Source organism: Sinocyclocheilus rhinocerous, unplaced genomic scaffold, assembly GCF_001515625.1.
Source record: "Sinocyclocheilus rhinocerous isolate Xijiao unplaced genomic scaffold, SAMN03320098_v1.1 scaffold603, whole genome shotgun sequence".
Taxonomy (NCBI): domain Eukaryota; kingdom Metazoa; phylum Chordata; class Actinopteri; order Cypriniformes; family Cyprinidae; genus Sinocyclocheilus; species Sinocyclocheilus rhinocerous.
Genome location: NW_015656630.1, coordinates 2,303,261 through 2,328,370, shown reverse-complemented (window position 1 = coordinate 2,328,370; position 25,110 = coordinate 2,303,261). Strand labels below are relative to the sequence as shown.

The 25,110-nt window shown below is 36.0% G+C and overlaps 2 protein-coding genes across 2 annotated transcripts in view; one reads left to right on the top strand and one right to left on the bottom strand.

The window, feature by feature from the left end:
• The window catches only part of LOC107720672 (notchless protein homolog 1-like), an 8,522-nt gene extending 7,651 nt beyond the window's left edge, over positions 1-871 (bottom strand). Inside the window, exons 1-2 of the mRNA XM_016528453.1 lie at positions 790-871; positions 472-612 (exon numbers count right to left, since the gene is read on the bottom strand). Coding sequence (XP_016383939.1) covers positions 472-606 — 135 coding nt within the window. The 5' untranslated portion in view covers positions 607-612; positions 790-871. The remainder of the gene's footprint in view (positions 1-471; positions 613-789) is intronic.
• On the top strand, positions 868-25,110 carry LOC107720671 (E3 ubiquitin-protein ligase listerin-like). Its single transcript, XM_016528452.1, has 30 exons — positions 868-974; positions 1,358-1,564; positions 2,224-2,322; positions 2,675-2,905; positions 3,025-3,077; positions 3,253-3,433; positions 3,827-4,000; positions 4,493-4,683; positions 5,543-5,690; positions 5,764-6,498; positions 7,512-7,553; positions 7,667-7,856; positions 8,663-8,902; positions 9,045-9,198; positions 9,332-9,479; positions 12,087-12,282; positions 12,763-12,922; positions 13,052-13,156; positions 13,570-13,712; positions 13,822-13,957; positions 14,900-15,044; positions 15,313-15,526; positions 17,360-17,597; positions 19,051-19,131; positions 20,162-20,348; positions 21,360-21,531; positions 22,138-22,358; positions 22,447-22,641; positions 23,815-23,982; positions 24,490-25,110. Exons 1-30 carry the CDS (start codon positions 933-935, stop codon positions 24,550-24,552), a joined length of 5,259 nt encoding a protein of 1,752 aa, XP_016383938.1. The 5' UTR covers positions 868-932; the 3' UTR covers positions 24,553-25,110.

Sequence of the window (25,110 nt, the reverse complement as noted above, 5' to 3'; positions counted from 1 at the left end):
TACAATGTTGCAAAAGATTTCGATTTCAGATAAATGCAATCTGAAAGTCCTGAAAAAAAGTATCACAACTGTTTCCATCATTGAAAAATAATAATACGAAAGGTTTCGTGAGCACCAAATCAAAATATCAGAATGATTTTTGAAGGATCATGTGACAATCAAGACTGGTGTAATGATGCTGAAAATTTCAGTTTTTCCATCACAGGAATAAATTACACTTCAAAATTATATTAAAATAGAAAACAGTTATTCTAAATTGTAATATTATTTCACAATATTACTGTTTTACTGTATTCATGATCAAATAAATGCAGCCGACCCCAAGATCCCAATCTTACCGACCCCAAACTTTTGAACGGTATACAGTTTTTCCAGATCGATCATAAAAGTAGGGTTCTAAAAGAATAGATCATAGGTACCATACTGCTCTGACAGCTGGATGAAGGACATACTCCAGTCCGTCATTCCTACCTTCTGTAACAGTGCGTTGCAGACCAGCTGCAGTTTATCCGGACTGATGTCCAGCGGCACATCGAAGGGGGAACCGAGCACCTCACCGCTCTCATCCTGGAGCTGGATCAACACACGCTCCACGTCCACGCTCATCTTTCTCTTCAAACGAGAAACACATTGAAGTATACACACTACCAGCACGTGAGGCACGAGATTGCAGAACAAGCTTTTTTTAATCAAATATCTGTCAGTAAGATATTATAAATTAACGAAATAAACACGAATTTCCTATATATACAGAATACGAGAATGTCCACAAAGTAAAATCAGAAATACCTGTCGTTATTGATCACAGCACACTCCACGGCGTGCAACGTGATGTATTTTGGACGCACGCAAACTGCGTGTGCCTGACATCATAACCGCGCGCCTAGTGTGACTCAAGTCGGAAAAGAAGCAGAAGCTCAGCCGACACAAGAATGGGTGGCAAAAATAAACAGAGAACGAAAGGAAATGTTCGGGTAAGACAAATAAAAGTTATTCGATTATTAACATTTTCTAGCTACAATCCAAAACTGTAAAATAATAGCAAAAGTCAGTGTAGCTGACTCTACAACTGTTCACATGGATAGCTCACTACAACAGATTGGTGTTATGTACTTCCTGTCACATATTGTATAAAAGTAAAGTGTTTATGAAACATTTGATATGACAATTTTTTTATCGTGTCTGTTATGTAAACCTGTGTTCTTAGAGTCCTGGCGTCACGTGTTTGTAGTGTAATCAGACAGAAAGTGCATTAGTTGAGCAACCATATATGATAGTGATGTAACCTGACTATAATAATCTTAATAGGAAATGGTGAGGAATGTGTAATGACAGCCCTGTGTTTTCTGTCTTTCAGCCATCCAGCAGTGGCAGAGCTGCTGATCTGTTGGCCAGGGAAAGTGGCGTTGCACCCGGGTTTGTAGGATTTGGTGTCTCTACCTCCAGTGATCCAGGATATGTACCTGCAGTACAGGGGGCAGAGGAGATAGACAATCTAGTGGATGCAGACTTCCGCATGGTGCTACGGAAGCTGTCCAAGAGAGATGCTGTCACAAAATTGAAGGTATAATTTATTGTGATTGATTGGAGTTCAGTGTTGCCTAGTGGGCAAATGTTTGAAAAGGGATGAGTAGAATTTTTAAAATGTGGATCACTAAGCACCATCACGGTCATTCTTGATCTCCACACACATTTTCTTAAGGGCTGAAGACTGTAGCGGTTGTAAAGGGTACATGGAGTTCCTGAATGCTGGTCTTTTCTTCTTGCTTCTGTCTAAAAAAAGTTTAAGTTGTTATTTCAAGTAATAGAAATGTTTTGGTTTTTAGTTTTTGAGTTTAAGTGATTCTTAGATGTCGATTAAACCTGTTAAATAAAAAAAATCGTTGAGTATATAATTTAAAAAAAAAAAACTTTTGTTACTTACAGGCACAATTCAAGTTAACTTTGCACTTATGGCTCTAAACACAAATCTGTCACTTAATATATCAGAAATATTTATTATTAACATCTAACACAATACAGAATGTGATAGATAGTATGATTAAAATATAATGGCTATATGTAACTTATATTGAAAATGTAAATTTGCAATATCAGTAAATAAACCGAATAAGTCCAGTCCTGTTACATATGTATACAAAACATATCAATTTATATAAAACATTTCATTTAACTGACTCAGTAATTGAATGACTCATAAATGCTGGTTAATGTGTATTTCAGGCAGTACAAGAGTTTGGAGCAATATGTCAAGAGCGACAGCCTGATGTTGTAAAAGGTGTCCTCCCATACTGGCCTCGGATATACTGCCGAATATCAATGGTAAGGGAAGTATGACAACCCTATCATTATTTGTATATTATTTATTGATATATTTATAATTTTATCTTGTATATAATTTTATTTAGTTTTTGTGTTTGTGTAAATGTACATTTAGTTGAACATTTTATTCAAATTGTGATATTGATTATATAATTTTCAATGGAAGATTTTGTGTTAAATAAGAAACGGGCAAAACTGAGTTTTTTCTAGTGGTCTCAGTTATTTGGATCCCACTTCATATAGAGGCAGCAAGAAGATGTAAATGTTTAGTTTAGTTGAATTTGAATGTTTAATTTAGTTGTGTATTTGTGTAAATCAAAGGTTGGTTTAATATATAATATATTTTCATCAGGACCACGATCGCCGTGTGCGAGAGGCCACACAGCAGGCCTTTGAGCAGCTGGTTTTAAAAGTGAAGAGGAATCTGGCCCCCTACCTGAAGAGCATCATGGGTCACTGGCTCATCTCTCAGTGTGACACATACTCTCCTGCTGCCTCGGCTGCCAGCGCTGCTTTCCAGGCCGCATTTCCCCTGAATAAACAACCAGAGGCCATCAGCTTCTGTAAAGATGAAGTCCTGAATGTAAGATAAAGCTTATCTTAAGCTCATAGTGAGAAAAAATTACATACTGCAGATTTTTTGATGAATGTTGTCATTGCTCAGCTAAAGTTTTTTTTTTTAATATTCTCTTTTATTTTCAGGTTCTCCAAGACAATTTGCTGAAAGAAACAGCTGATACTCTCAGTGACCCTCAGTAAGTGTATGATATGTACAAAAATAACATGATGGTGACATAGGTTTTGATTTATTTGGTCATGTTGTTATATTTGATGATATATGCAGTGTGTGCCTGATTAATAATAGTAGTAGTTTATGTGTAGAATATATTTTTTATTTTATTTTATTTATTTTGTTTTATTTTTGTGCAGGAGTGTGCCAGAGGAGGAGCGAGAGGCTAAGTACATCCGTCTGTTGACCTGCTCTTTGCTGGCTCTGAAGAGACTGCTGAACATTTTACCCGAGCAGGACAGAGAGCTGCTAAAGGAGCGACTAACCCAACTCATCACACAGGGAAAATTCTGGAAGTACAGCAAACACAAGACCCCACAGGTGAGCCTAACCAGTATCCTAACCAGACGTGACCATGACAGGCAACTTTTCTAGTTTGAATTTAAGATACTTTACACCCACATCAAAATCTCATTGGTTCAAAATCCTCTTCAAACTAGCTGTATATTAAACATTAAATATGCTCTGAATTGTTATTAAAATAAACAAAATTAAAATAGAGATGTTAGTCTCTATTTTTGTTTTTATTGAGAACAGAAAAATGACTAGGGTTTGGTATAAGATGTCACTGTAATCTGCAGTGTTAAAAATGGGCAGATGTGAAGATTTCAGTTAATTATTCACAATGTGTTTTGTACTGTTTGTTACCTGTTTACTTGAAGATTCACATCAGGTGTTTTAATATCTTTCAAAGTTGTCTGTTTTATTTTCTAGATTCGAGGGGCATTCTTTGAGCTGATTGCTACCATGTGTGCGGACGCACCCCAGCTGATCCAGGCAGAAGCGGCCCGAGCGTGTTCTGCTGTGCTGCTGTCAATTGACGACACAGACCCGGTGGTGCTGCCCCCTCTGTGGGAGGCGGTCCTCCATATTCTGTCCTGCATTGATGTGAGACTGATTTTTTTTTTTTACACAGATATAATCAAAGTTACATTACTGTTTAATAGTTTGGGGTCAGTAAGGTTTTTTTTTTTTGAGCAGCAAATCAGCATATGTTAGTAATGATGCTGAAAATTCAGCTTTACCATCACAAAAATAAATGACATTTTAAAGACATATTAAAATGTAAAACTATTATTTTAAATTGTAATAATACAATTTTTTTTGCTGTTTTTACTGAGAATAAGACTTTTTTTTAAATATTAAAGAATCTTTCTAACCCCAAACTTTTAAATAGTTTTGTAAATGAATATTTTTTTAATAAATATTTATTTTAAATAATAAACAACAAAAATCTCACATTTTCCAGCTCTGTCATAACCTGTATTCATTCTAAAATTAAAGTGTCTTATGCAGTCTAATAGAAATGTTATTGCACCTTATAGCTGTCTGTTGTCAGCGGTGATTCAGAATCACTGTCACCATGTGAACTCTGTGCAGAACTGCTGGACACATGTCAGTGCCAGGAAAGGCGTGATGCCGAAGCTCTGGGTGCTTCTTAAGGAAGGAGGTCGAGGTCTTGCAACATCTCTGCATCCAAACCTGCTCCCGTTTATAAGCAAACTGCCAGCAGAGGTCACACAGCCCAACCTGGAGTTCTCTAGGACATTCCTCACATCTGTCATACAGGGGTAAATAATGTCATATCATTATTCATATAGTCATTCATCCTATAGTCACGTACCTGCTAAGGTTGGGCGATGTTTACCAAATTGGCATCGGACGATGTCTAAAGTGAAACATCGTGATGGACGATGTTTCACTTTTCTGACATCACGATGACAGACATCGTGATGTCTGTCAGCCATCGGCGATGGACAATGGCATCATCTATCGGCCCAACCCTAGTACCTGCAGCAGAATCACCTTTTTAAATTTGCTATATTACTTCTACTATATACTTCTACTAATTTCATATATTTTTTTCCCCTCAAAAATTATAATAATTATATGTGTGACCCTGGACCACAAAACCAGTCAAAAGGGTCAATTTTATTTAAACTGACATTTATACATCATATATTGCATTAAATGTTTTTCCCTTGTATAATAAGTCCACTTATAAAATGTCTTGCCCCAAATGTAATAATTTAGTTTAACATACTTCCATGACCCTTAGAATTAAACAGGCAGTTTTATCATTTCAAAATGTTGCTTGTATATAAAGTCTTGACAAAGCATAATAATTCAGAATACAAGCGTTTGACTACCAGTTAAATGCTCACCAAGGCTGCATGTATTTGATCAAAAATACAGTAAAACTGTAATATTGTCAAATGTATTATTACATTTCAAAATTTATTAAAATTGTTATTGTATATTGTAATAATACTCTATATTTTTGATCAAATACATGTAGTCTTGGTGAGCATAAGAGACATCGCCTTTAAAAACATTTAAAAAATCATAATTATTCCAGACTTTTGACTGGTAGTGTATATTTGCACTTTTTAATTGATGTTTTCCTTTATTCTGGTCTGTTTGGTCCAGGTTGTCGAGTGATCGTGCCACGTCCAGTCCCTCAGAGAGTGCAGCCATTATTTTTGCCACAATGGAGTGCCTTCGGTTTATCATCCTACAGAATGCTGGAGACGAGCAGGAGCAGAGAAACATCCAGAACATGCTGATCTCAGAACAGGTCTGTGGATCACAATGAAAAGGTCTCCCTCTAAATCTGCTAATATCTCATGTATTGAACTCTCTCTTCACAGCTCCTGCCGTTGATTGACAGAGCTCTGGGAAACCCATCGCTGCAGACGGGTCCTCTGTTCCCTCAGGTCTCAGATATGCTGCTGTCCTGGGAAAAGCGGGTGGCTGGGAAAGAGACTCCCACCTTTCAAAGACTGCTGTCAGACTTCTGGGAGGGTCTGGGTCACTTGTGCACAACTTACGTAGACTGTGAAGAAGCCAAGCAGACCGCCCTGGAGGGCATTGCATCGCTCCTGCAGATTATGCATAACCCAAACAGTGCCAGTAAACAGACTAAGAAGAAGAAAACTGTGAAAATTTGCTTCACGGACAAGGAAGATAGAGGCCAAGGAGAGGAACCTCCCAGGGAAACTCCAGTGGTCGAGGAGCAGCACTGTCCCTTGAGAAATGGACACCTGCTGGATTTATTGTGCCAGCTGGCGGAGCTCAACATGGTGTACGTGAGCGAACTCGAGTCGGAAAGGCACCTGCGCTTTTTGTCTCAGCTGCTCGGGGCGTTCCCAAGTCCTCAGGTGTTCCAGGTGCTGCTGAGGCCGGAGGAAATGAAGCCTGAAATGGGGCCGGAGCTCAGGCCGCTCGCTGAGAACACAGCTGTCTACTTTCTCCTTCAAAGAGTGACTGTATGGTTAAAACAAGACGACAGGAAGGACACTGACTTCCTGGTGGACATGCTTTTTAGCTCCCTGCAGTGCTGCAGCTCCAGTGATGACAAGACACTGATCCTCAACCACATCAGTGTAAGAGACCCACGTGGTTCGGGGGATTGGGATGCTACAGGGATATATTAAAGCGATAACCCACAAGATGCTGTATTTCAGTGTATTTACCATGTTTAAATGGGTATCATTAGGCATGACACAAAGTGACAACATCAGCATAATAACAGACACCGGTCGTCAGGAAAGAATTATATTTATTACAAATAATAATGTGATATTATTTTCTGAGATTTTCACAAAAGCCTTGATAATAATATAATATAATATAATATAATAATATTTATAGAAAGGGCTCTCAGTAAGATTTTTATTCTGTTTAACCTGTTGGATTTTTACTTGCTTTTTTTTTATTTATTTTTTTTTATATAAAGTATTGCGGTTATGCTTGGGGACAGTAAGATTTTTTTTTTTTAAAGAAATTACTTTTATTCACCAAGGATGTGTTATATTAACCAAAAGTGTCAGAAAAACTTTTTGTAACATTATAAATATCTTTACTATTCAAAATATACTTTGAAGTATAAATATAAGTAAATAAACATAAATATAAGTATAAATATATTTTTAAATATTCATTAAAGAATCATGAAAAATGCATCACAGTTTCCATAAATATATTAGGCAGCACAACTGTTTTCAACATTGATGATAATGATAGTAAATGTTTCTTGAGCAGCAAATCAGCATAGTAGGATGTGATGTTGAAGACTGGAAATTCAGCTTTGTAGTCAAATTACATTTGAAAATATATTCAGACAGAAAAGTTACTTTAAATTCTAATGATATTTCACAACGTTACTGTTTTTACTGTATTCTTGATCAAATAAAAGCAGTCGTGGTGAGCATGAAATTTCTTTCAAAAACATGAAAAAATCTCGCCAACCCCAAACCTTTTTTATGTTTTTAATGAAATGTTACATTTTCCAACTGTTTTTTTTTTTTTTTTTTTTACTTCACATCTATCAAAAGACATTTTCTCTCATTTACAAACATGTAATATCAATAATCAGTTATTTGTCTTTTTAAAACAGAGGGATTTGAACTGGAGTGTGACTCTTCAGCTTATTGAAAAGGTATCTGTTTTAATTAAGCTATCTTTTCAGTTAGGTTACATTTATCTTTTTGCAATGTTTTGTATTGAAGAAATATGAGTTAACAAAATCTTCTGTCACTTTCATGACACCAGGCCTGTGCAGATCCCGTCCATTTGGGGGTGTGTGTTGGCTGGCTGAGGGGTCCAGTGTTAGGGGAGAGGTTGGTGGGTCTGGCTGGAGAGCTGTGTGTGATGGGTCTGCGTGGATCCCCTTCTTCATCATCCCATCATGCACACGGCTGGCCTCTCATCAGCCTCGCTCTGTCACAGCAGCACAATAATGGTAAGTCTGCATGTCATCACTACTCAAAAACTACCACCTGATGTCTCGCATATTGCAGTTAAAAGACAAAACTGACCTATTTACTTTCATAAAACAAGCTCTTGGATCACAAATTTGAAGGAATAAAATACCAAAATTCCTCGGCAGGAAGTCCTTGGTAGAAGAGTGACTGACTGCAATACTGGCTTAGCAAACATTATTACAGTGAAGCATGTTTTGGTCCAGTGAGATCCTTGTCTTCTTCCCAAAAAGTTTATCCAATGCTGCATTAATTTGATAAAAAAAAGCAGCATTATTGTGAAATGTTATTGCATTTTAAAATAACTGTTTTCTATTTTATTATATTTAAAAATGTAACTTATTCCTGTGATCATAAAGCTGAATATTCAGCAGCCATTACTCCAGTCTTCAGTGTCACATGATCCTTCAGAAATCATTTTAATTAATTTCCTTTTATTATCAGTCTTGAAATCAGTTGTGCTGCTTAATATTTTTTTTTGGATACTGTGATACATTTTTTTTTCAGGGTGAACAGAAAGTGCAAAAGAACATCATTTATTTGAAATATAAATCTTTGTAACATAAATGCCATCACTTTTAATCAATTTAATGCGTTTTTGCAGAAAAAGTATAATTTTCCTCCAACAAAACAAAACAAAAAAAATCTAACTGACCCCATACTTTTGAATGATAGTGAATGTCTCATTATGGAAGTTATTATGGGAGTATTATTATGGGTTGCAAATGACTTAATGAGTGGTTGACTTAAGGAAATAATGCTGTTTCACCCTTTCTTCTCTCTGCAGAGCCTCTCATTGGCAAGGCCTATGTCAAGCAGATCATTGACAAGCTTCACGCCACCCTGTCAGAAGCAAAGGGCATGTCAGACGCCGGGAACATGGAGCCGCTGCTCACTTTCATCTCTGATGTGGCTGCCACCTTCTTTTCTTCGGTTAAGGGCTGCCTGCTCCTGGCGTCTGCCGAGGAGCTGCTTATGACTGTTTTCCAACTTTGTGCACAGGACCAAATCTTCACTCACCTCTCAGGTACAGTTCTCCAAACCATCAAGAAGTTCAAACATTTGTCTACGTAGAATGTGGTTCTCAATTTCTTTCAATATTAAACAAAAAATAAATCTCCTCAATTGTGTGTATTGCTTTTAAATGCATGTCTGATGTTTCCCGGCAGATGCTCTTCTCCTGAAGCTACAGCACGCCTACACTGCTGGCATTCAGTCACTGATCACTCACCTGGGCGCAGGGGCCACAAAGGGTACCCTCCTCCACAACATTGGACTCTGGGTTAAAAGTCAGCTGTTCACCATACCACTGACAGTCAAAAGGTCTCATGGCCCTTAGATAAATGTGCTTTCTCCGAATACTGTTACTTTTTTTTATTTTTTTTATTTTTTTTATTTGGATAGCTAAAATAATTGTTTGGGAACTTGTCTCAATCTCCTCTGTTATTAATGTCAGTCTGCAGGTCCTGGTGCAGGCTGTGGAAAGTCTGGCTCAGACCATCGCCTCAGCCCAGAACACCAGCTGTCTCCTGTCTCAGTTTATCTGCTGTCTTACTCCTACTGAGGAGGAATGGAGTTGCGTTAGACGGGCCCTGCCACCTCAGGTACTCAAGCCATTCACATTCACACAGGCCAAACAAGCCGGCAAAAGATTTTGGGAGGAACCACGGGTTTAATATTTTGTTAAAATGGTATAAAGAAGGTACTTCCTTAAAGGCACAGTTCACCCAAAAATGAAAATTCAGTCATTAATTACTCACCCTCATGTTGTTCCAAACCCGTAATACCTTTGTTCATCTTTGGAACACAAAAAGAAAACAAAAATAACGACTTCATTCAATAATTTCTTCTCCTCCCTGTAATTCCGCATGTGTGTAGTGCTGACGTAGAACCCGGATGCGCTGCACCTTGTTTGCAAGCAGAGGAATGCACACACATATGTCATGGTACTCTCGTGAATGCGCGTCGAAGACAGACACGAAGAGAAGACATTGTTGAATAAAGCTGTTATTTTTGTTTTTTTTGTGCACAAAAAGTATTCTCATAGCTTCATAAAATTACGGTTGAACCACTGATGTCACATGGACCATTTTAACGTTGTCCTTACAACCTTTCTGGGCCTTGAACGCGGTAGTTCCATTGCTGCCTATGGAGGGTCAGAAAACTCACAGATTTCATCAAAAATATCTTAAATTGTGTTGCGAAGATGAACGAAGGTCTTATGGGTTTGGAACGACATGAGGGTGAGTAATACAGTTGAAGTCAAAAGTTTACATACACCTTGCAGAATCTGCAAAATGTTAATTATTTTTACCAAAATAAGAGGGATCACACAAAATGCAGGTTATTGTTTATTTAGTACTGACCTGAATACGATATTTCACATAAAAGATGTTTACATCTAGTAAGAGAATAATAGTATTTATAGTATTAGCTCTTAACCCCCTGGCTCTTAATGCAGCGTTTTTCCTTCTGGAGCATCAAATGCTGGAAAAGCAAAGAATTTGTGGGACCTGAAGGATTTTTCTGAAGAACAGCATGCAGGCAGTTTAACTGTTCAGGACAAACAAGGGACTCATGAACAACTATTACTAAACAAAAAAACACAGCTGTGGATCAATTAGGTAACAACACAGTATTAAGAATCAAGTGCATGTAAACTTTTGAACAGCGTAATTTTAATAAATTCAACTATTATTTTCTCTTGTGGACTATATGTAACCATCTTTTATGTGAAATGTCTTATTCAGGTCAGTATTAAATAAACAATAACATGCATTTTGTATGATTCCTCTTATTTTGGTGAAATAATTAACATTTTGCACGGCTCTACGCTTACTTTTATTTTTAGGAGCACTTGTGGTCCTAACTTAAAAAATTTAGGAGCACAGTCAAAAATTTCACGAGCACCTTCTAATCAATAATCAAAAAATCTGATCAAAAATTAGCCATCCCATTACGAGGTGATATTTGACTCCTTAAAGTGATTTACAGGGGAATTTTTATAAACTTAATTGAAAGTATTTAATCTTTTATGTCAAATGTAAAAAAATCTATATTCATAAGCTTTTTAAAATTTCTAATTAAAACAATAGAATTAAGAACAAGTAGAACAGGAAGAATAAGTACTACAGAGGTGGCATAGAAGACCACACAAGCGGATTGTAGGTGTATTTGCAGACATTTAATGAGGCTCAGAGGTGGCATGAGTGCAATTAAATTCATAAATTCATGATGAGATAAATGTTTTTAATATAAAATTTTGAATATAGAAATTTTAAATGATTTAAATATCTGAAAATATACTTTAAAAATGAAACTAAAACTGCCAGTAGGTGGCAGCAAGTCACTGATTTTATCACTGAATCATTCATTCATTTGATACGTTCAAACGTCTGATTCATTCAGGAATGAAGCAAGTGACTGTCTTTATAAATGGGTAGGCTAATTGAATCATTGACTCACTAGATTCATTTAAAAACGCACGTTCATTCATTAACGAAACACCGTTGTGTCAGAATGGAGATGCCGCTGCGGCTTAGCTGTGACTTTGTTTGAAACTATTTGCGATGAGGAAATAGAGCAAAATCAGGCAATAGTGTAATAGTCAGACAATATACAGTAAGTCACTTAATATGAACTTCTTGTTTATTGAACTGTTGTATTAAATCAATAACACATTTACAAACTCCCTTAATAATCATTAAAAGCTGTCACTCATCTTAGTTCATCACGATTTCACAATGTTCCATTATAATCAATGAAGCTCTCTACACTCCACAACGAATCTCTTACATTGTCTACATTTTGTTTATGAAAGTATTCGTGAGCTTGCATAACTTGGTGCTTAACAAAACACTGGTGTTTTGAGAAGTGAGTGGATTCTGATTAACATTGTGTTCAAGAAATCAACAGATATGTCTGTAATACATTACTCAATGCTGCAAAAACATGTAGAAACATTTGAGGGTCCCCTCAGCGCAAACACAAATATGCTGACCGGGTCAGTTGCACTGGTGCTCCTACATATTTTTTCATAGTCGCATGCAGTAGTGGTCGCACTGTAGAGCCCCGTTTTGCAGATTCTGCGAGGGGTATGTAAACTTTTGACTTAAACTGTAAATGACAGAATTTTCATTTTTGGGTGAACTATCCCTTTAAAATGGCAAAAATATGTCATTTTAATGAATTATCTTTGTGCATCTCTGCAGTGGGTGAAACACCCTTTACTGTGTGGTCGTCTCAGAGTCACTGGTGAATACCCCTGCATGGACTTGTGGACTAACCAGCTGCCTGCACACCTGTGTGTAAGTGCATTACTGGGCAGAATCATCTTCACTGCAGCTTCACCTGAGGACCAGCAGGTGGAGGCAGACTTCTCTGAAATTCCTGATCTCAAACACATAGGTGAGACTCATTCATTCATCTAGCTTTTGGTAGCAGTGATCTTGTAAGATAATAATTTGTTAAATCATTTTTGCTCATGCATTACACATTCTGAAAGGATAATTTAGAGATTTTTTTAGAGGAGGATATATTCTGATAGCGTGTAATGTGAATCAGTCTTTATAACAGTGTACTATTTTCATGAAATGCATACAAATATCAGTTGTCACTTTATATCTCCCAGTATGTCTTATTAAGATTTAAATGCTAGTTTTATGATCAAAGCTCTGTAGTTTTTATTGTGGGGACAAACATATAATGCAATGAAATATCATGTATCAAGACCTATATCAAGAATTATACTAAAATGCCTTTTATTTGCTAAAAAAGTAATTTTTTTTATCATGTTGATTTAGGGGCCTTATCAAATGCGTATCAAATATGATAAAGTAGGCTTTATAGAGTTCAAATAAAGTGTCACCAATACTTGTTTTAATGTAGTTTCAGAGATTTTCTATGGACTTCAGTGGTGTGAAGAAATGGAGCTTTCACCCCCCATGGTGTCTGAATATCACAAACTGTTGCAGACCTGGAGTTTAGAGCAGAGAATCCACAACGACAGCCTGATCCAAACTACTCTGTTTGACACACTTTTCACAAGGTCATCTCATTCATGTGATTGATTTATTTATGTGCATTTTCAATAGTACTGGCCTAGCCTATGTATAAATGTCTTTATTTTGTTTTAATGAGTATAATTCATAGACCCTTTTATCCTTTTTAATCACAGGTCACAAGAAGAGGGCTCCCTCTGGTCACTAGCTCTGGCAAAATACATGCAGAACAGCAAAATGAAACCAAGCCACATTAAGGCCTTATACGGCAATGTAGAAAGGTAAGATATCCATCATAACACACACACACACACACACACACACAACAAATGCTAACATACACCACCATTTGGAGTCATTAAGATTGTTTTATGGTTTTTGAAAGCTCACGAAGGCTGCATTTATTTGATTAAAATACAGTAAAAACCATAATATTGTGATAGAATAATTTAAATAGCTTGTTTTCTATTTAAATATATTTTAGAATTTTCAGTAGTCATTACCCTAGTCTTTAGTGTCACGTGATCCTTCAGAATTCCAAAAAGCTGATTAATATTTTTGTACATTTGGTCATTTTTTTTTTTCCAGGTTTCTTTTATTTACTCGAAATAGAAATCTTTAGTATAAATGTCAGCCTAGCCAGCAAGGTGGTTGTGACGTTCCTGCTAATTCTGTGGCTTTTTTTGTGTGTCAGTTTCTTTCCCCTCTCAGAACACAGTGTGAGCACGGTGCTGGTGCTGTGTCCATTTCTAGCCAGTGAAGAGAGAGAATCCCTCATCGCCTTGTGTGTCGCAGAGCTCCTTAACTGGCAGGACAGCGAGCAGGACTGCATCGATAGTGAGATTCAAATCATATACACACACCGCACATGATGAGTCATATAGGCTGAGCAACACCGATCTCACTCACTTAAGTGATGTGAAAGAATAATGTTGTGTGTGTGTAGGTGTGCGGGGCTGTCTGGCCGTGCTGCTCTGCTGTCTACAGGTCGACACGGCTGTGGAGGATGAGATCTTGTTGGCTGTCGTAGCCACGATTGCTGAATGGAGGAACAGTAGAGAGGAGTGGTTCCTCTTCAACAGGTGAGACTGTGCCTCCGCTATGTGTATCTCTGTAATGAGGAAGACGGCAGTGGCAGTCATGTTTATGCCAGAGCTGTAGCCGTGATGCTCAAGTGGGTGATGCAGGTTATATATATATATATATATATATATATGTATAGAAATATCAAATAACATATGTCCTATTCCCTCATTACTGTATTTTTTATATAAAACATGTAAAATATAAAATTAATAATAAGTTGTAATAAAAAATAATAGCTATCATAACAATGCTAAATGCATCAAGAATGTGATGCAACTTGAAATAATATGTAACAATATATAAACATTTAGCCCAAAATGCATTCATAACAAAAACATTCATGCTGAAAAACAGAAAAATTATCTAAATATTTTTCCTATACCATCTATACTATATTTTTGGAATAAAACATTTAAAATATAAAATCAGTAAGTAATACAAAATAATTATAATAGCTAGAATAACAATGTTAAATGTATCAAGAATGTAAACTTCAAGTAATACATAACAATATACAAACATATTAATGCAGAAAAAGAGGAAAATCACCAAAAACGGTTTTCATTTTCCTCTTTACTATGCCATAAGAATAAAAATACAAAATATAAATTAATAAGTAATAATAAAATTAATAGCTATCATAACACAATTTTAAACTGAACAAGATTGTGAAGCATCTTTAAATGATGCCTAACAATATATAAACATTTTCTTAAAATGTCAAAATGTTTTAAAGCTGAAAAAAAGAAAAATCAACAAAACATTTTTTATTCCCTCTTTACTGTATCTTTTAAATATATATTTTAAGTTAATTAAATAAAATTATATACAAATTTAATAAAATAGTTTAATTAATTATATTTATAATTAATTATAATTATTAAATAAAATAAAATTGAATTAAATAAATTCTTTTTTTACTTTGTGTCCATTTGCAGTGACCTTGGAAAAGTTTCTACCGCAGGACTCTTATTGGCAGTAGAAATTATGCGTTTCTTGTGCTGGATGGTGGATCATTCTCCTACAGTCTTGGGAAACACTCATTGGGATCTCCTGCTCTGCTCAATGCTGGCATGGCTTGAGGTGAGATGAGTTTGTATGCAGTAGACAGGCTCACAGCGACACTTTCCCCTGTCCTTTCCAGAAATGTCCACCTCAGTGCACAATCAAATCTGCATTTTGAATAGATCTTATTTTAACACAAGGTGTAAATGAGATCTGAGATGCTTTACACATATGGCTGATCTTATAAATAATCACACCTACTCTGAGAACCGTGCTGCATACTGACGACAATCTGAGCGAATGTCATTTTTAATCAGCGCAACATGTAATTGTGTGTTTTTCACAGACTGCCAGTGAGAACAGCAGCATGTTCTGGAATCCGTGGGTGCAGCTGTTTGTGTGTGCAAACTGTGAGCTGATTGTAAGGCTGAGTGACTTTTTCACATCGCCCCCTGCTGGTGTGCAGGAACAGCTTCCTCCAGAGCTGAACTCAGAGTGGAAGGAGTTCTTTTTGGAGGGAATTCACAACCTTCTGCTCTCACTGCTTATTAAGATCCCTGGTGAGTCACCTTAACAAGAACCTTTAAAGGGATAGTTCACCCAAAAATGAGAGTTTGATGTTTATCTGCTTACCTCCAGGGCATCCAAGATGTAGGTGACTTTGTTTCTTCAGTAGAACACAAACGAAGATTTTTAACACAAACCGTATAATGGAAGTGAATGGGAATCACGGCTTTGAGAGTAAAAAAAACCATACACAAACAAAACCAAATTAAACCCTGCGGCCCGTGATGATACATTGATGTGTAAAGACACGAAACGATCGGTCTGTGCAAGAAACTGAACAGTATTTATATTGTTTTTTACCTCTGATTCACGCAATGTCCGAACTGTTCGAACTGTCCTGAGTGGCGGCGCGTCCTCCTGAGCGCGTTCTAAACAGCAGGCGCGTGAGGCGTCTTCTTCTTCTTCTTGCTTTACGGTGGATCGTATATAATGGCAGTCAATGGGCTCCAATGGGACATTGCGGTGGATCAGAGGTAAAAAATGATATAAATACTGTTCAGTTTCTTGCACAGACTGATCGTTTTGTGTCTTAAGACCTCAATGTATCGTCACGAGCCGCAGGGTTTAATTTGGTTTTGTCTGTGTTTTTTTTTTTACTCTCAAAGCCGTGGAGCCCATTGACTGCCATTATAAGACTGACAGACTGCAACGGTTTGAGTTAAATATCTTTGTTTGTGTTCTACTGAAGAAACAAAGTCAACTACATCTTGGATGCCCTGGGGGTAAGCAGATAAACATCAAATTTTCAATTTTGGGTGAACTATCCCTTTAATGATTTTATTTTATTTTTTTAAATTTTATATCTACACTACTGTTCAAAAGTTTGCGGTCAGTTAATGGTTTTGAAATACGTCTTTTATGCTCACCAAGGCTGCATTTATTTGATCAAAAATACAAGTAATATTGTGAAATATTACAATTTAAAATAACTGTTTTCTATCTTAATATATTTTCAAATGTAATTTATTAATGGGATAGTTAAGCTGAATTTCCAGTCTTCAGAAATTCACATTAAAAAATATGGTTACAATGTTTTAGGTATTACAGGATAGAATATTGATGCCTCTATATTTTTTATAACTTTTAACAGTATATTTTATTAAATGATATGATGTTAACATACCACTCTACCTGAACTACTGAAATCTGCTTTTTACCTTAAAATGCACTGATAACCACCGTAATACAGGTGGTAAAATAGAAAGCCAGACCTGTCCATAAAACATGGGCAGTACTCAAACATAGATGGTGCATAGTGTCATACACACAAAGACAAAATGCCCAGCTCTATACACAGCACTAAAATAATGCAATAAGCATGCTAAATAACAAAACACCTTAATGGAAACAAAAATAAAAAGTAAAAAATGATTTATATAAAACGTAATTATACAGTAATACATAATGTCATGCAGTGACTACTGGGAATGTTCTTTTACTGTTTTTAACCATAAATTGTATTGTATTCACAGTTTCTACAGTTGCAGTAACCGCACACTTTTATTATATTATTTTATTATATTACATAGTAAAATTGCAAATAATGTGATTAAACAATTAGTTCTTTTTACAGTAGCATTTTACATTGCAAAAAAATTGCAAACATAATTAAAGCTCCATCACTACACAAAACAACCAAAAAAATCTATATTTACAAACCATTCAAACTTAGTAATCATGTTTGCCCAATAGGCATTGTGACTCATCCCTAGTGTTAACCTAGAAATCATTTTTATACTACTTGTATCATTTATACTTCTGATGTTTAATGGAAACATGACATCTGGTGGTTAACAGACTACTGAAATGTCAAGCTGTTGTCTCAGTGGAATTTACAGAGCCAGATGACCCTTTGTTCCCCCTGCTGGCATTGAGGGCAGTGGGGGAGGCTCTTACCTACATCCCCGTGGAGCTGCTCACACAGAATAAACTCCCTCCTCGGTTTGTAGCCGACCAGAGGAGCAGTCTGCCAGAGCCCCTCCAGACCCTGCTGAATACCCTCTCACCCCTGCTGCTCTTCAAAGCCCGGCCGTTACAGCTTGCAGTCTACCACATCCTACACAAGTACAGACTCTCTTGCTTTATTTTAAATTTTACTTCACTCTAATTCCACACAGTAGACATTTAAATAGGTCATATAATGGACAACTTACTGTTTTGAAGGAATAGTTACCTAAAAAGGAAAATTTGCTGAAAGTTTAGCATTACATCACTTGCTCACCAATGGATCCTCTGCAGTGAATGGGTGCCATCAGAAGGAGAGTCCAAACATCTGATAAAAACATCACAATAATCCACAAACCTCCAGTCCATCAATTAAGGAATTATGAAGTAAAAAGCTGCGTGTTTGTAGTAAATCCATCATTTTCTGGCCAAAGTAGCAGTCCATAATCTACAATAATGCTTCCTCCAGTAAAAAAAAAAAAAAAAAAAGTCCCTTGTTGTAATCTCACTTCAGAACCCACTGTTTTGGACTGTTTTTGCCTGTAAATGGTGCTTGATCTGCATATTTCTCTCCTAATTCAGACGAGATGACTTTTTCTCTGGAAAAACAATATGTATAGAGGACTTGTATTTTAGCCAGAAGCAAGGGTTTAAAGTTAAAAATTACTTACAAACATGCAGCTTTTCACTTCACAAAATGTTAATTGATGGACTGGAGTCATTGGGATTACTTATGGATTATTATGATGCTTTTATCAGCTGTTTGCACTTTTTTTCTGATGGCACCCATTCAGTCTAGAGAATCCAAATGGTGAGCAAGCGATGTAATTTAAAATTGCTCCAAAAAGTTGAAGTTTTCAGCAAATTTTATTTTATGCGAGAACTTTTCCCAAAGTTCTGCGTAATGTAGATATACTCTAAATGCCCTTTCACATGATCAGCAACCATAAGCAAATTAACATATGAACAAAGTTTTAAAGGTACAGTAGCAAAAACAATCTCTTTAATACTAAAGAGTCAGTGAAAGGGCAGAAAATGGTCATACTAAACTAAATTACAACTATTCATGGTGCAGGAAAACTTGTTTAACATTATATTTGGACTTGTGGGGAAAAATAAAATGCAAAGTGTAGAATGCTGCATTAAGAAGTCAGCATGTGTCTTACCACCTAGACATTATCTTTGTTTTCTACCTGTTCTGCAGCGTCTGCAGAAACGCTATAATGGACTTTCCTGTAAGTTGCTTTGGTAGGAAAGTATCTGTCTAGAACATAATTGTAAATGTAATTGAAATGAATACTCCAAGGGACGGCCGGTTTTTGCATAGCCTTAAGGTCATATTGTACGGAAGAAGTTTAATCCACAATGCGTTCCGCTTTGGGTTTAATTAAATATGCTTCATTGAGAGAACAAGCCTCTGGGAGAGAAACAGTTTTATATTCCACGGGGTTAGCTGAGATCTCCTCTGTGCTGTTGCTGAAGTGTGATGTCCATTACAAGTCTTTGAATGAGCTTCAGTGCTGACGTGGAATCATCTCAGGAGAAATGTGAGTGATGTGTTCGTGTCTTACAGGGTGATGCCTTTGTTGCCAGAGAGTGACAGTGAGAGTGCCAGCGCTAAATCTGATGACGATGATGGAGAAGAACCATGCTTGTAAGACACACAAAGACACTCTTTCACACACACTGACACTTAAAAGTCTTTGGACTTTAATGCTAAATAGATTCCATTTGGTAAGATTTTTTTGATGTCCATCCATCCATCTTTGTTTGTGTTTGTATTGTTATATTTTTATTTATTTATTTAATAATTGTATGATCTAAAATATAAAATAACTAAAGTAATGCAATGAACATGATCTAAATAACACAAAACACCCTGATATACATTGATGATAGCAAAAATAGGGGAAAAATGTATATACATTTATTTATATAATTTCTATATCATATATGATGTAACAGTGACTTCTGGGAATGTCCTTTTACTGTTTTCATTCAGTTATTCATAGTTTTTCATATTTTCATATTTATTTACTATTTATCTATTTTTTCATAATTTAATTATTGTATTTACTCTTATTTAACGGTTTTTGTTTAAATATCAATTTAAAATATGTTGTTATTTAAAATATCTGTTTAGTGTTTAATATTTAATATTTGTTTTATGTTGTTATCTTAACTTTTATAAAGAATATCTCTTTGGATTTGAGACTTTAGTCTTTGCAACTTTACAGATCTTCTTTATGCACCAAGAGCTTGTAACACTCCAAAGAGAAAGGAAAAATTGAAATCACATCATATGACCCCTTTAATAAAATAATGCCGCTTCACAAGACGTTAATGGACTGGCGTCATGTGGATTACTTTTTGATTATTGTTATGCTTTTATTACTTTGTTGTATGCTGTTTTATGCTTTTATCAGCTGTTTCTGATGGCACCCATTTAGCCTAGAGGATCCATTATTCAAATATTGTATTATTTACTCTTATTTAACTGTTTGTGTTATTTAAAATATCAGTTTAAAATGTTATTATTTATAATATCTGTCTAATATATGTTTATGTTTTATTTATATTATTGTTTTTTAAATTTATTTGATTATTTAATGATTTATTTTTTTTCTGGGGTCACCCACAAATTTTATGTTATCTAGATGACTTACTGTGTGCACTTCCTGTAGGTCTCCTCCAGCAGCATTGATGAGCATCCTTTCTGCCACAGAAGAGCTCTTGGAGAATATTCTAGGTGGCGTGCAAGTGGGTGAGTTTGCAGTGGTGCAACCCCTCAGTATGGAGCACTGCTTCATTCTGGGATATCTTCTGGCCTGGAAACTCCTCTTCACCTTCTTCAAGGCTTCTTCATCTCATGTAAGTAAAAAACAGTCATAATGCGCTGGAAAGCTGCTAATCATTGTCTCATCTAGAGGTCGACCGATATGGGTTTTTCTCCGGCCGATGCTGATGCCGATATTTAGAAATCAGGGCAGCCGATGGCGATATATGATGCCGATTTTTTGGCCGATGTGTTTGCCCGATTTTGTTTTTCTTTTTTCCCCTTCATCTCATAAAAGATATTTTAAGTAAATGTTTATTGCAGGGTACAAGATAGTACAAGTAGTAGTACAAGGTATAAATCGGCCTAACTTGCAGCACAATCGGCCCGGTCGACCTCTAGTAGGGCTGGGACAATAAATCAAGAAATGATTCTGCATCGATTCTGAGATTTTCCGAAGGCATCGCGATTCTCTCTTGAATCGATTCTGAGCTTAGTTTTTAACAGCAGATGGCACTGCGTGCTTTAGAAATAGCCGTATTCTGCTTGCTTCCAGTTCCTTACACACGCACCACTTTAACCTAAAATAATCATTCATAAAGTTCGAAAAGGATGAAGCGAATTACAAGGATGTTCACAGTGGGCTGTGTTTACATTAATCTCGCATCATAAAAGCATAAAAGCCGATGTGCAAGTGCATTTAAACACTTACATTCCTCAGCCGAACGCACAAGCGCTCTTCTTCGTGAGCATTTGAGTGTGTGGTTAAAAACTAAGCTCAGAATCGATTCGAGAGAGAATCACGATGTATTCCGAAATCTCCGAATCGATCCACGAATCGCGATGCATCGATTTATTGTCCCAGCACTAACCTCTAGTCTCATCCTTTTTGATAGACTTTTAACAGAGACATTCTAGAGGTTAAATGATCTGTCAGATGTGTCCGTCTCATTGTGACAGAAATATTGAGTGATAATGTCACAGCTTTCATCTCCACAGCTCTTTATGATTTTGAGTGAACGTAAAAAAGGCCACAGTACTTATTTGTAATGCAAGCAACATGACATTTCTTTTACGTTGCGAAAACGTCTGTTTTTGTTTTTCAGCTGCGAGCTCAGTACTCTTTGCACTTGAAAAAGACTCGTTCTCTTCATAAACTCCTGCTCCACCTGTTCCGTCTGATGCCAGAGAACCCATCAGTGCCTGGACAACCAGCAGAGCCCTCGAGCAAAGAACCCAAAACTTTCTTCACTGAGAGTTTGTCTCTCGCCCCCCGGAGTATGTTGCAGATCATTTAGAACTGTGATTCTCACCACAGGATTGAACACACTACAAAAATTACTTATTGAAAATAAACATCTTGCTAAAATCAGGCATTAAAATGAACATTTCATTAACATTTCAGATATTTCAGAACATTTTAACATCATACAATTAGCATTATTACAAACTGCATAGACCAAACAATATTCACTATTATTAATAATTTTTACTAAAACATTTTTTTTTGTAGTTTGTTTGTTTAGATGGATTTTTTATTTTTATATTTCCATTTTTAAAGTTTTAGCAATTTTTTTGTGCTTTTGTCATTTTTTTTATATTTCTGTTTTGCTATAATAATAATCTTCTGTTTTTATTCTAACTTTTAAGTTTTTTTTATTTTAAGTATTTATTTTATTTCAGCTTAATTGCTGAAAATGTAATAGTTTTAATATAAAATGTAATAGTTTAATAGTTAACCGTTAGCATTACCAACACTACCTGCTACCCGTGACCTGATCAGAACAGCTCTTTGGCCCATCAGTTGACAACCAATGATTTGTAACATTTATGTATTTCTCTCTTGTCTGAGGTCATCTCATTAGGTGTGTGTGTGTTTTCTAGAAACTGATGGTCTGCAGTTTGAGGTTCCCCATCTGGCCTGCTCGGTGTACTATGGTGCGTTGAAGGACTTGCCTGCAATGGTGCGTCTGTGGTGGAACAGCCAAGAGAAACGTGTCTTCAGCACGGTGGATAAATTCACCAGCAAGTATGTCAGCGGCGTTTTGTCTGCGCAGGAGATCGCATCTGTACAGTCTAGCACCCAGACTTTTGAGAACATGATGGTGAGCCGTGGTGGAAAGTTTAAGTGAAAGAAAGTACTCCGTGCTTAAGTGGTTTGATGAACTGTAATGGGATGTGTTTTTTTCCCAGGTGAAAGCACGGTCTGCCACGCGGGAGGTGATCGCGACTTACTCAGTCGACGATATCTTCATAGAGCTGTTGATTCAGCTGCCTCAGAATTATCCGCTCGGCTCCATCTCAGTGGAGAGTGGGCGGAGAGTGGGCGTGGCTGTTCAGCAGTGGCGCAATTGGATGCTTCAGCTCAGCACGTACCTCACACACCAGGTACAGGAAGTAGAAATGTTCTCAGTCTAAACTTTTTTTTTTGATAAATGCAGTAACATTTAGTTTAAGAAAAACTTTTAAAGTTAGGGAAAAAACTATACACTACTGTTCAAAGGTTTGTGGTCGGTAAGCTTGAAAGTCTCTTAAGAAATTAAAATAACTCTTCTCTATTTCAATATATTTTAAAATTTATTCCTGTGATGTTAAAACCGAATTTTCATCATCATTACCCCAGTCTTCAGTGTCACATGATCCTTCAGTATGCTGATTTGCTGCTCGAGAAACATTTCTTATTATCATTGTTGAAAACAGTTGTTCTGCTTCATATTTTTGTTGATAGTGTGATATATTTTTTTAGGATTCTTTGATGCATAAGAAGTACAAAAGAACAGAATTTTTTTTTTTAAATAAAAATGAATGTAATGTAATAATTAATTAATGTAATTTTAATTTTCATCCTTGCTGAAAAAAGTTTTACATTCTTTAAAAAAATCTTACTGAACATTTAAGCAATGTAGATATAATATATATTTTTTTTCTAAATATTTTTACTTCTTGCTAAATTATATTTTCAGTTTCCTAATTTTAAAACTTGTTTTTGGAAATCTTTAAACTGGCTTTAAAACACGAAATACAAGGCATAACACAAGGTAGTGCTGTTATAGAGAAACTAAATATAAAGTATTTGGTCACTTAAGCCACATATAAAAATGAATTTTATTGTATTAGATAAAAAAAATATCAAACCAAGTGGCATCTGGAAACAAATGATGCAATAGCTTTTGTCAGAACTAACTTCATTTTTTGGGTCATTGTTGCTTTAACCAAAGTCCCAAAGTCATTTTTAGTGGATTTAGAATAATAATAGTGGAATTGGGGTAATTTGAGATATGAAATGTTTTGCTTGAAATGTGATCTCTGTTGTTAAAAATTGCTACTGGGTTCCTCGGTTAGATTTTTTTTGATCAAATGCAGTGATATTCATATTTTTTTTTTCTTTTTAGATTTGAACACTTTTTGGGACTGATGTTAATGTTGTCTCGTCTGTTTATGTTGGAGTTGGACCAGTTGGACTGGTTTATTAAAGTAATAGTTAAATGCTCTGAGTGATTTTTTTTTTTTAATATGAATAACTAAAAATGGCCAGACTAATTTAGATGATATGTTTGGTAGAATGGCAGTATTCTGGAAGGTCTGTCGCTGTGGAAGAACAATGTTGACAAGCGTTTTGAGGGGGTGGAGGACTGTATGATCTGCTTCTCTGTCATTCACGGATCCAATTACTCGCTGCCAAAGAAAGCCTGCCGTACTTGCAAAAAGAAGTTCCACTCTGCCTGTCTGGTGAGTGCCACATACACAATCTTTTGCTCTTCCATCATAGTTATTTTTAGATGAAGGTTTTTTGAGAGTAGTAAGTGTAGTTTTGAGCTTTTATGTTATTTTACAAATTTACATCACTATCTGTAATATCTGCAATTTAAAGTTAACATGGCACCCATTTTACTTCTGTAATCTGAAGTATTTGTGTGAAACAGGATATTCAATGGTATTCAGAAAGTGAATAAGCTCAATTTTGATTTCATGTTTAGTTTTAATGTATTTATTGGTAGTATGACTGGATCCCTTTCAAATCATAGGTTTAAAATCCTATAGGTCACCAGTGCACTTTTGAAAAATGAAATTGAAAATTGTATAATTTCCCATCCACAGTGAAGTTCTCAATCTGTCACCATTTATTACTCCAATTCTGCAGATATTTCAGAATCAGCAAAATGTGCAACCTTGAATGATCTCGAACGCTTCTCGTTCCTCACTGACCACTTGTTTCCATTTCTTTTCATTCCCCAGTATAAATGGTTCACATCTAGCAACAAATCCACATGTCCTCTGTGCCGAGAGACTTTCTTCTAAGCTCTGTTTCCATGGACACAAATAATAGGTGAATGACGTCCTCGGCAAACAGCTGACTCGGAAAGAAATGTTCTGTTCGTTTGTTAGTACATACGATTTTTGCAGTGCTGCGAATTACCGTGGCCTTTTAGTTTCTGACTCTGAAGATGCACCCAACAACACCTGTCACAAACAACGAAATGAACAAACAGTAGGAATTCCAGAAAACAAAGTACCCAGACTGGATTAAAGACAGCTTGACAGAACAATGAAGGCTGAACAAGCCTGCGGATTCATAGCCTTAAAGGAATAGTTCACCAAAAAATCAACATTTTGTCATTATTTGCACATACTCATGTCATTCCAGACCTGTTTCATGTTATTATTATTTTTTCTGTGGAACACAGAATTTTGAGGGATATTGACACTCTTTTCCTCAACACATTTGTCAAGCCCCCCCCAAAAAACTGTATGAATAAAAAAAGTAAGTATACTACAATATGCTATAAATAGAAGTTATATGGTAGCTTAGTGAAAGGAATGGCACACAACTTAGGTTTATGTTCTCTTTTTGTTGTA

What these genes read in the sequence shown, in the direction of transcription:
- LOC107720671 (XM_016528452.1), top strand. Translation starts at nt 933, where the DNA reads ATGGGTGGCAAAAATAAACAGAGAACGAAAGGAAATGTTCGG. An exon ending in GAACGAAAGGAAATGTTCGG is followed by an intron (nt 975 to 1,357) that starts GTAAGACAAATA and finishes TCTGTCTTTCAG; the next exon opens with CCATCCAGCAGTGGCAGAGC. An exon ending in GTCTACCACATCCTACACAA is followed by an intron (nt 17,598 to 19,050) that starts GTACAGACTCTC and finishes CGTGTCTTACAG; the next exon opens with GGTGATGCCTTTGTTGCCAG.